This window comes from Colobus angolensis, unplaced genomic scaffold (assembly GCF_000951035.1).
Source record: "Colobus angolensis palliatus isolate OR3802 unplaced genomic scaffold, Cang.pa_1.0 Scaffold233, whole genome shotgun sequence".
Taxonomy (NCBI): Eukaryota; Metazoa; Chordata; class Mammalia; order Primates; family Cercopithecidae; genus Colobus; species Colobus angolensis.
The window spans coordinates 3,328,723-3,339,044 of record NW_012115522.1 but is presented as its reverse complement, the minus strand read 5'-3'; the positions used below and the strand labels follow the sequence as shown (position 1 = coordinate 3,339,044).

The 10,322-nt window shown below is 43.5% G+C and overlaps 1 protein-coding gene across 6 annotated transcripts in view; it reads left to right on the top strand.

The window, feature by feature from the left end:
* Positions 1 to 3,823: 3,823 nt before the first annotated feature.
* ELP3 (elongator acetyltransferase complex subunit 3) overlaps positions 3,824 to 10,322 on the top strand; it is a 108,245-nt gene continuing 101,746 nt past the window's right edge. The window contains exons 1-2 of one of the 6 annotated variants that reach the window (XM_011944568.1): positions 3,824 to 4,220; positions 8,462 to 8,561. In XM_011944568.1, the coding sequence (XP_011799958.1) occupies positions 4,202 to 4,220; positions 8,462 to 8,561 (119 nt within the window). In that variant the 5' untranslated portion in view covers positions 3,824 to 4,201. Of the gene's footprint in view, positions 4,278 to 8,461; positions 8,562 to 10,322 lie in introns of all 6 variants that reach the window. The other 5 variants (XM_011944572.1, XM_011944570.1, XM_011944566.1 and 2 more) reach the window with 5 other exon arrangements.

Here is a 10,322-nt window from a genome sequence, read left to right as displayed (position 1 = left end):
TCTCTAGGCAAAATCACACCTTACACTTAACATTCGTATCACGTGTGCTCAGCTCTCCCTCTACTGGCTATTTCTTAGCTTCAACAATTCACCACAAATGCTACTAAATTACTTAATTACTAAAATTAATTTTGAGCATGTTTAAAGCTTCCTGGGGCCAGACACAGTGGCTCACGCCTGTAATCCCAACATTTTGGTAGGCCGAGGTGGACGGATCACCTGAGGTCAGGAGCTCAAGACCAGCCTACCCAACAGGGTTAAACCCCATCTCTACTAAAAATACAAAAATTAACTGGGCATGGCGGCACACACCTGTAGTCCCAGCTACTCAGAAGGCTGAGGCAGGAGAGTTGCTTGAACCCGGGAGGCAGAGGTTGCAGTGAGCGAAGATCAGGCCACTGCACTCCAGCCTGGGTGACAGAGGCAGACTCCATCTCAAAACATAAAAATTAAAGCTTCCTGGGTTCCTTTGTTTGTTTGCTTGTTTGTTTGTTTTAGACAGGATCTCACTCTGTCACCCAGACTGAAGTGTAGTGGTGTGATCACGGCTCACTGTAACCTTGACCTCCTGGGCTCAAGTGATCCTCCCACCTCAGCCTCCCAAGCAGCTGGGACTACAGGCATGTGCCACCACACTTGGTCTAACAAAAAAAAAAAAAACTTTAGTAGAGATGAGGTCTCCTTATGTTACCCAGGCTGGTCTCAAACTCCTGAGCTCAAGTGATCCTCCCATCTCAGCCTCCCAAAGTGTTGGGATTACAGGTATAAGCCACCAGGCCCAGCCTCTGGGGTTCTTCATAGTCCTTGGCACCTGCTATTGGACACCTGAATGCTAGGCCTGTTAGATGTTTCTCCATTCTCTCAGGCTGAATTTCCATTGAACTTACAGAAGCAATGAGAATGTCCACAGAGTGTCATCATCACACCCAACCACCTATCCAGTGTTCTGCCCTCCAGCCTGTTACTAGATGAACTATCCATGCACCCATTAAAGGCCAATCCCTTCTCTGTGCACCAGATTCCATCCCTCTCTCTAACTGAAGAACCACGTAGAGTACCTCCTCCTCTTCTCTAATTCACCAAACTTTCACTCTCCACTGGATTATTCCCATCTGTGAACAGACTTGATGTCATTTATTCCACCTTAATAAACACTCCCCTGAACCTCCATTTCCCTGCCAGGTATTAGTACATTTCTCTGCACTTCTTTATGACAAAACTCCTAGGCCAGGCATGGTGTCAGCACTTTGGGAGGTTGAGGCAGGAGGATCACTTGAACCCAGGAGTTCAAGACCAGTCTGGGAAACATAAGGAGACCCCGATCTCTACAAAAAATAAAAATAAAAATTAGCCAGGCATGGTGGCACATGCCCGTAGTTCCAGTTACTTGCAGGGCTGAGATGGAAGGATCACTTGAGCCTGGGAGGTCGAGGCTACAATGAGCTGTGATTGCACCACTGCACTCCAGCCTGGGTGACAGAGCCAAGACCCTGTCTCCAAAAACAAACAAACAAACAAAACCCCACAACTCCTCAAGAGTTGTCTCTACTTACTGTCTCAAATTCCTTTCCTCTCAAGCTAATATAAACCTATTCCAGCCAATCCTTCACCCTTCCCATTCCATTAAAACTGTTCTTGTCAAAGTCCACAATGATCCTGGTCAATTTTCAACCTTTATCTTCCTTGAGCCATCAGGAGCATTTGACCTGGTTGATCATTCCCTCCTGTTTGACAAACTTCCTACACTTGGCTTTCAGATAACCACTGCCCTAGTTTTCATCCCATCTTCCTGGAAGTGCCCCTCAGTCTCCTTTGTTGGTTATTCCCTTGCTCCTCAACCTGTTAATAATAAAATACCCCAAGGCTTCGTCTTTGGTCTCTTTCCTTTCCACAGCCACCTGTTTCATAGCTTTCAATTTTGCTCACATGCCGACGGCTCTCGACTGACATCCAGTGTCAACCTCTTTCATGTCTTCCTGTTCACTAGTCATCATAAAATACAACAAGTTCAAACCAATCCCCACCAGTCCCTTGAAACACCTCTCCACCTAATCTTCTTCATTTCAGCTAATCGTAACTACATTATTCCAGTCCCTTGGTCCAAAAGCTTTGGTGTCACACTTGATGTTGCTGTCTGCCTTTCATATTCCACATCTGATCTGTCAGAAAGTCTTGCTGAAATCTTCAAATTATATTCAGAATCTGAACACTTCTCACCACTTTCACTGCTCACTACCCCAATTTGAGTCACAATAATCTCTGACCTCATTCAGTGGTTCCTAAACGTTGATGCACATTGGAATAACCCAGGAGCTTTTAAACATGCTAATGCCTGACTTCCACCCCTTGATATTCTGATTTAATAGGTGTGGGATGGGATCTGGGCACTGGGATTTTTCACTGTTCTCCAGGTGATTCCAATTGCAGCAAAGTTTGGGAATCATTGGCCTGGCTATGGTAACCGCCACCCACCTGATCTCCCCACTTCTACACCAACCCCCTCCCGCAGTCTATTCTCAATGCATCAAATAGACATGCTCTATATGCAATTCTAGTAGGGTACATGTTCCTGTCTTTATTAATGGGAGAGGTTCTTAATCTCCAGCCCATAGACAAAGGAGATCACAGATGGGTTTCAGGAAAACATCCCAAGTCCTGCCTCCAAATTTTGCAAAATTTTGTGCCTGTTTTTCTGGAGAACGTAAACCAGTGTCTGAGACAGGTCTCAATCTGGAGGTTTGTTCTGCCAAAGTTGAAGACACACCCAGGAAAAAGAGACATAAGTTATGGTGGAATCTGTGGCCTGTGGTTTTTCCAAAGGGAGTTTTGAGGACTTCAATATATAAAGGGGAAAGAGCAGGCAGGAGGGGAGAGAGAAACAATAATGCATCCATTTCACACTCAGTAAATCTGCCTTTTACAGAAGACAAAGTAAACATAGAGGAAGGAGCCAAATATGCATTTTTCTTGGGGTGGGCTGAAGGGTGATTTCTAGTCTTGTCTTTGTCCCCTACCTGTTAATTTACACGGTCAAGGTGGAATTCAACAAAACTGTTGTAAGGTGAAGATTTTGCCGCTCACAAGGAATTTCCCTGTGAACAACTCCTCTGGGAGGATACCTGGGGAGATATGTGGGTTTCTACCTTTGCAACTGTTTAGGAACAGAAGGAAGGCAGTTTTTGCATGACTCAGTTCCCAAACTTAACTTTTTGTTATCGTTGTTGAGACAGGGTCTCACTGTGCTGTCCAGGCTGCAGTGCACTGGACAACAGAGCACGATCTCCACTCACTGCAACCTCCACTTCCGGGTTCAAGAGATTCTCCTGCCTCAGCTTCCCAAGTAGCTGGGATTACAGGTGCGCACCACCACGCCTGGCTAATTTTTGTACTTTTAGCACAGACACGGTTTCACCACATTGGCCAGGGTGGTTTTGAATGCCTGACCTCAGGTGATCTGCTGGCCTCGGCCTCCCGAGGTGGCCATAGGGCTGGTATTACAGGCGTGAACCACTGCGCCCGGCCCCAAACTTAACTTTCTTCTTTGGCAGAGTTTAGGGTCCCGAGATGTTATTTTCCTTCCACAAGAGACATCCACAGCTTTCATGATGGTTACCGATCATATGTGCCATTCATCTAAGACCAAGGTGACCACTTGTTCCCAAGGCCTGCCCCTTGGATTGTTACTCGATTCCCGCCTAGTCTCTTCCAGGCCCTTGGTTAGTTTCCACAACTAGTGAAAGTTCCTCCTCCATAGTCTCGCCCATTCACGTTCCCACCCCCCCCGCCCCGGATGTGACGACCCTGGGCTCCCACTCCCCCTCATGAGAGACTACCCACTTCCACCCTTTTACTTAGACTTCCTGACGTAGCCTCTATCCAAGAGCTCTGTCCCACATTTGTACTGCCCAGGACGAGCTTTCTAACCCCAAGATACCACTCCGTTCAGACGCTCCCATCCTCCATCCCTGAGACCCGGGGCAGGATCGCACCTCACGGGCTTCCAGTGCCGCAAGCTACCCGGCTAGTTGCAACAAGGGGCGGGACGTGGCTTTGTGCACGTCGGCTTTTCGGGAAGAGCTTTACGATACATTGACCGACATTTTACGACAGGCGGGGTTGCTTTGTGGCTGTGAGCTTTCCCCGAGGTCTGAGTTTGTGGCTGCATTTTTATACCTGGTGGCTCTGCTACGGCGGCGCGGGAATGAGGCAGAAGCGGAAAGGTGCGAAAGGGGAAGGATGTGGGGAAAAGGGGTGGTCTGAAAGTGGCGAACGCCCAGGCAATCAAATGCTGAACGGAACTTTTCCCGCGAGAATCCGCTACCCAGTCCAGTCGCCCCGCCACCTAGGGTCAGTCTGTCCATTCCGGCCCCCCAGCCTTCTCGTTTTTCCTGTTTTGCTTTTGGAAGCACTCTACCTTTCCTCTTTTCCTCTTTGGCAGTCACTTGGTGTCTTTTGTTTGAATGGCAGGGAAACTTTATTCCAAGATATGTCCTCCGAGGAGTTAACGTCGATTTAACGGGTTGTGGGACTTTTCATTTTTTAAGATTTGTTTCACGACACATTTGACGTGTTAGTTTGAGAGTTTCTTTTAAAGCCTTATGTTAAGATATGAAAAAAAGCCTTAATTATCCTTGGATTCAGTGTAACAGTTGTGCATGCAATTATTATTTTTATTACCTCCTGAGTTAGCCTGGAACAATTCCACCTTTGGTTTTTCAACAGGACGGTTTCAAATTTGAAATACCCTCTCACAGGTTCTGTTCCTATTTCTATACACTCGTTTGACCAGCTGGTCTAATCATGGTAATGGTTGTCAGAATAATAGCTACCATTTATTGAGCCTGTATTTTGAAGTCGGTATCATTTCCATTTCACAGATGAAGCTGCGATTCAAAGAGTTAAGTAACTTTCCCAGACCAAAATTACACTTAGGTATGGAGCTGGTTGGCCAGGCTGTATCTATGACCTCAAAAAACATAAAATGAAAAATAAATACATCGTTAGTCACTATGCTTCTTGACATTAACTGCTATTTTTCTTTATTGCAAGCAACAATTCTAAGTGTCCAAGTTACCGTCGATTGGGTCTTGTCATATTTGCATGCCCTAAATCAATTTGTTATCTCACTCTAACTTGCTTCTTCTCAATCTGTCGGAATTCTTTTAGCGTCTTCTGTCACCAAGTCATGTTGGTTCTTACTTAGAAATTACCTCTTGAACTAGTTTATTCCTCTTCATTTTGGCCGCCAACCTCCTAACCCACCTTCATCACTAACTAATATTTGAATGGTATTTTAGTGAATCTTAGAATGGTTTTGTGAAATTTGGATGTATTATCCTAATTTTACAGACAAGGAAATGGGCGCTCAAAAGTTGTTGATCTCGGCCAGGCGCTGTGGCTCATGCCAGTAATCCCAGCACTTTGGGAGGCCAAGGCAGGTGGATCACTTGAGTTCAGGAATTGGAGACCAGCCTGGCCAACATGGTGAAACCCCGTCTCTACTGAAAATACAAAAATTAGCCGGGCGTGGTGGCAGGCGCCTGTAATTCCAGCTACTTGGGAGGCTGAGGCTGAGGCAGGAGAATCGGTTGAACCTGGGAGGTGGAGGTTGCAGTGAGCCGAGATCGCACCCACTTCAGCCTGGGTGACCCAGCAAGACTCTGTCTCAAAAAAAAAAAAAAAAAGGTCTATCTTTTCCTTTACCACACACCTAGTAGGGATTAGGACTGGATCCTGTCTTAGATTTTGTGGGTTTTTTAAAACAATGTTGCCTTTCAAGAGCCATTTGCATAGTATCCAGATTATATGTATTCTTTTTTACTTTCTGAATCATTCTTTGTACCGATAAATATTCTTACCTTCCTTAAACATTACTTTTATCTTTTTATTTCCAAAGTTGAGAATATGTAATTCTTCACTGTCAACTGCATTCCATTTCAATGCCTTTGCCTAGTGGCCAGGGTCCCCTGTAATCTGTTCTTTACTAAACCCTGTTAGAAAGGTGGATTCTAGTTAGACTGTGCTCTTTCACACAAAGATAGATAATTCCTATGCCTGACATTATTTGTTCTGGATTGCCTTCTGTTTTGCATGTCCAAATCTTGCCCTTTTTTTTTTTTTTTTTTTTTTGAGACGGAGTCTTGCTCTGTCGCCTAGGCTGGAGTGCAGTGGCCGGATCTCAGCTCACTGCAACCTCCGCCTCCTGGGTTCATGCCATTCTCCTGCCTCAGCCTCCCGAGTAGCTGGGACCACAGGCGCCCGCCACCTCGCCCGGCTAATTTTTTTTTTGTATTTTTAGTAGAGACGGGGTTTCACCGTGTTAGCCAGGATGGTCTCGATCTCCTGACCTCGTGATCCGCCCGTCTCGGCGTCCCAAAGTGCTGGGATTATAGGCTTGAGCCACCGCGCCCCGCCCAATCTTGCCCTGTCTTTAAAGATCCCTGTGCCATTTCCTCCATGAAGCCTTTTCCTACTCGTTTACTCTTCCAGTTCTTGATACACTCAAGAGCTATACAAGTGGTTTCCAAATATTTTTCTCTTCTTGTTGGCCGATCCCCTTTAACCCTCCAAATAAATTCTTATACAGAACCTCAATATATAAACAGCTGAAAGCAGAGCTGCTGTGGTGGAAATAAAGAGACCCCCTTTTTTTCCCCCCTGCCTTATTTTTCTCTTCCCTTCTCCCTTCCTCTGCCATGACCACCACCAGTCCTACCTCTGTTACATAGCCCCTGAGGCACCTTTGTAGAACTCTGAAAGTGCTGAGTTACATGGTTTGGAAAGCATTTAGCCTTTGATTATAGATGGACTTTATTTCTCTCAAAAATTGTGTGTATGTTAGCCTTGCCTCATTAAATTAGATGCAGTGTGCTACAGTGAAAAAAGCATGGAAGTTGTGGTGAAAAGAGCTGGATTTGAGTCTTGGCTCTACTTTTTACGATGGCTTGTTAACTTGCCTTAGCCTCATTTTTCACATCTATAAAACGGGATAACAGTACCTACCTTCCATGTTACTGTAAGGGTTCAAACGAGATAAAGTAAATGTGAGGCCTCCATAACTGCCAGGGCCTTCCATCCACACTTTTCATTATCTTTTAGCTTTCTCTACAATATGAGTTCTCAACCCCCTGGGCCACGGACCAGTACCAGTTCGTGGCCTGTTAGGAGCTGAGCCACACAGAAGAAGGTGAGCAGCAGGCGAGCAAGGGAAGCTTCATCAGTATTTGCAGCCACTTCCCATCACTCATGTTACTGCCTAAGCTCTGCCTCCTGTCACATCAGCAGTGGCATTAGATTCTCAAAGGAGCCTGAACCCTGTTGTGAACCGGGCCTGCAGTGGATCTATGTTGTGTGCTCCTTATGAGAATCTAATGCCTGATGATTGGTCACTGTCTTCCATCACCCCCAGATGGGACTGTCTAGTTGCAGGAAAACAAGCTCAGCGCTCCCACTGATTCTATGGGAATAGAATTTATTATGGTGAATTGTGTAATTATTTCATTATATATAACAATGCAGTAATAAGAATAATAAAGTGCACAATAAGTATAATGCGCTTGAATCATCCCAGAACCGCCCTGCTCCCCTGGTCTGTGGAAAAATTGTCTTCCACAAAACCATTCCCTTTTATCAAAAAGGTTGGGAACCACTGCTCTACAGGCAAGAAGCTTGCTTGCCTACAGCTTCCAAGCTGATATGCCACAACTTTTGTCCCTGGAAAAAGACTGGCATTTTTTACCTTGAAGAAAATAGCTCAGATTGGCCTGGCTTAGAGATATGCCCATCCTTGAACCAATCCTTGAGCTGTGCTTGAGTAGATGAGGTCGTACAAGAACCTGTAAGCTTCTGCTGTTGCCTTTGGATGAGAGCGGGAGCTCCAGTTGTCAGAAGCTCATGATGGTGGACAGACAATATTTTAGAAATGCATTAAGATTCTTAGGCAGATACCTGGGTTTGAGTTTCAACTTTACTCCTTGATAGCATCTTTATGTAATAGGCACATATTCTTGTTCTGTCTACCTCTGTTCTGAGAATCACCTGAATTCATGCATCTAAATGTTCTTTATGAACTCTAAAGTAGTATGCAAATATTAGTAATTACAACTCTGGAGATAAAGGGAAGAGAATTACTTTGGTCCTTTCGTGTGTGATTAGGTTCTTTCTCCTCACCTTGTTTCTACTCCTTCTTGTATCCTTTCCTGTATTTATTTGTAATCATCTCATAGAGTATGTGCTTCTAAAGGGAGCTTTTCCCATATCTATGTAAAGCCAGGTTTGTTTTAAATTAAAGATACAAAACATATGATCAAATCGTAAATAATAGAGGTTTAGCATCTTCTGAATTTGAGCTATTCATTTGGCATATTTGTATGGTTTTGGAAGGAAAACTGCTACTGAATCAGATTTTAAAATCTTGATTGAATGATATGATTTTTGACATTGTTGAATATTAACTTTCCAGGAGATCTCAGCCCTGCTGAGCTGATGATGCTGACTATAGGAGATGTTATTAAACAACTGATTGAAGCCCACGAGCAGGGGAAAGACATCGATCTAAATAAGTAAGTGGATATAAAAAGACAGCAAGCTTGTTCTTAGGTAGCAGATCTCTTTTACGAAATTATCTAGTACTACTTGTTTTCCAGCTCAAGTTTTGTTTTAGTTGAGAATTTTAGCTTTCTGCCTTGCCTTGTCATTCATTTCTTAATGGCAAAATTGTCTCAGCTTAAGAATACTAGTAGCTTCTAACGTTTATTGGGCGCTTACTGTATTCCAGACACTGTGCATTATATGTATTAGCTCAGTTAATCCTCTCAAAATTCTGTGAGATAGGTACTGATATCAGCCACATTTGACAGGTGGGTAATCCTGAGCCAGAGAGTGGTTAAATAATTTGTCCAGGGGTAAGTAACTAGTAATTGGCAGAGCTAGGATTTGGAATTAGGTCAGCCATCTCCAGAGCCCATGTTCTTCTGTGCTGCATTGCTGCACATCCTACTTTCCTTCCCTACTGTCTCAGCTGAAGCAGCAGCTTTCTGTCAGGAAAACCCTCGCTTTGGGGCCCCTGATCTAATCCAACCCTCCCCTACTGTGGAACCTCTTTGACACATTCATCCACTTCCTCTCCATAATCATATTCAGCTTGGACTTTCCTACAGTCTCAAATAAGAGTTGTCTTTCATCTCTGCATCTATTTTTTTTAAAAACTATAATATATATTCGCTCTGTGTGGATCTTCCCAAATGAAAGGGTTGTCTCTCCAACCCTAGGTCATCTAATCACCACGTACAGGAATGACGTTTTTTGAGACGCTATTCTCTGATACTTGAGATGCTGCAATATTTTACCCCTTCCTTGAATCTTCATGCTTAGTAAATATTTGCTACAGGAATAAATAAGTAAATAATTATCCTCTTCTGATTATAAAGTTATTATATTTTACTGATTTTTCTACCATGTCTTTAGCAGTTTTTCTTCCTTTTTTTCTTATACCCCTGATTATACAAATCTTCAATTTCTAGTGAACATTTCTACATCTTACATATATTTGTTGTTCTCTTTAATTTAGCACATCTAAAGCTAAAGCTGCCATCTTCCTTAAAACTCGCCCCTCCTCAGATGTCACCAGCCTGTTATTGGAAGGTCTCTCAGTCTGGCTTCAACCTGCTTTTCCAAGTTTTTAAACCTCTGTACCTTTACATTGAAAATCTGCTTTCTGTCAAGTTGGTCTACTTGTATTTCTTAAAATATATGCATTCCTGTTTTTGCATCTGCACATAAATCAGCCTCTCTGCCCTCCATGTCATCTTTGTGTCTTTACTGACTAAGACCTACTCTTTCTTCTGTGCTCATTTTCCATGAGTATCTCCCTGGCACACATCAGATTCCTCCCTGAATTCTGGAAGCACTCATTGTTGGTATGTGTGTGTGTTTTATGACATACGTTTTAATCATTTATACATTAATTTTTTCGGCATGCCTGTCTGCAAACATGTAAACATAGAACATGAAAGGACTGTGCCTTGCACATTTGAACATACCAAGTATTCAATATTCAGGCAACCTCTGTACACGTTAGGTACTCAGTTAATATTTGTTGACAATGATGTGAGCACTTCAAAGATATTTCTAGATGGATTAAAGTTAGAAGACAGGGTGACTGTTAGAGTTTGGCTAGCAGGCACAAAGAAAAGCTGGTGAAAGTTTTTTTAAACTTTCAAAAATACATACTTTATTTCCTATTTGGTTCTGTGTAGCCATCCTTGATTTTTTTTTTTTTTTTTAATTGTTTTGCCTAGAACAGTAGTTGTCAACCAGGGGTG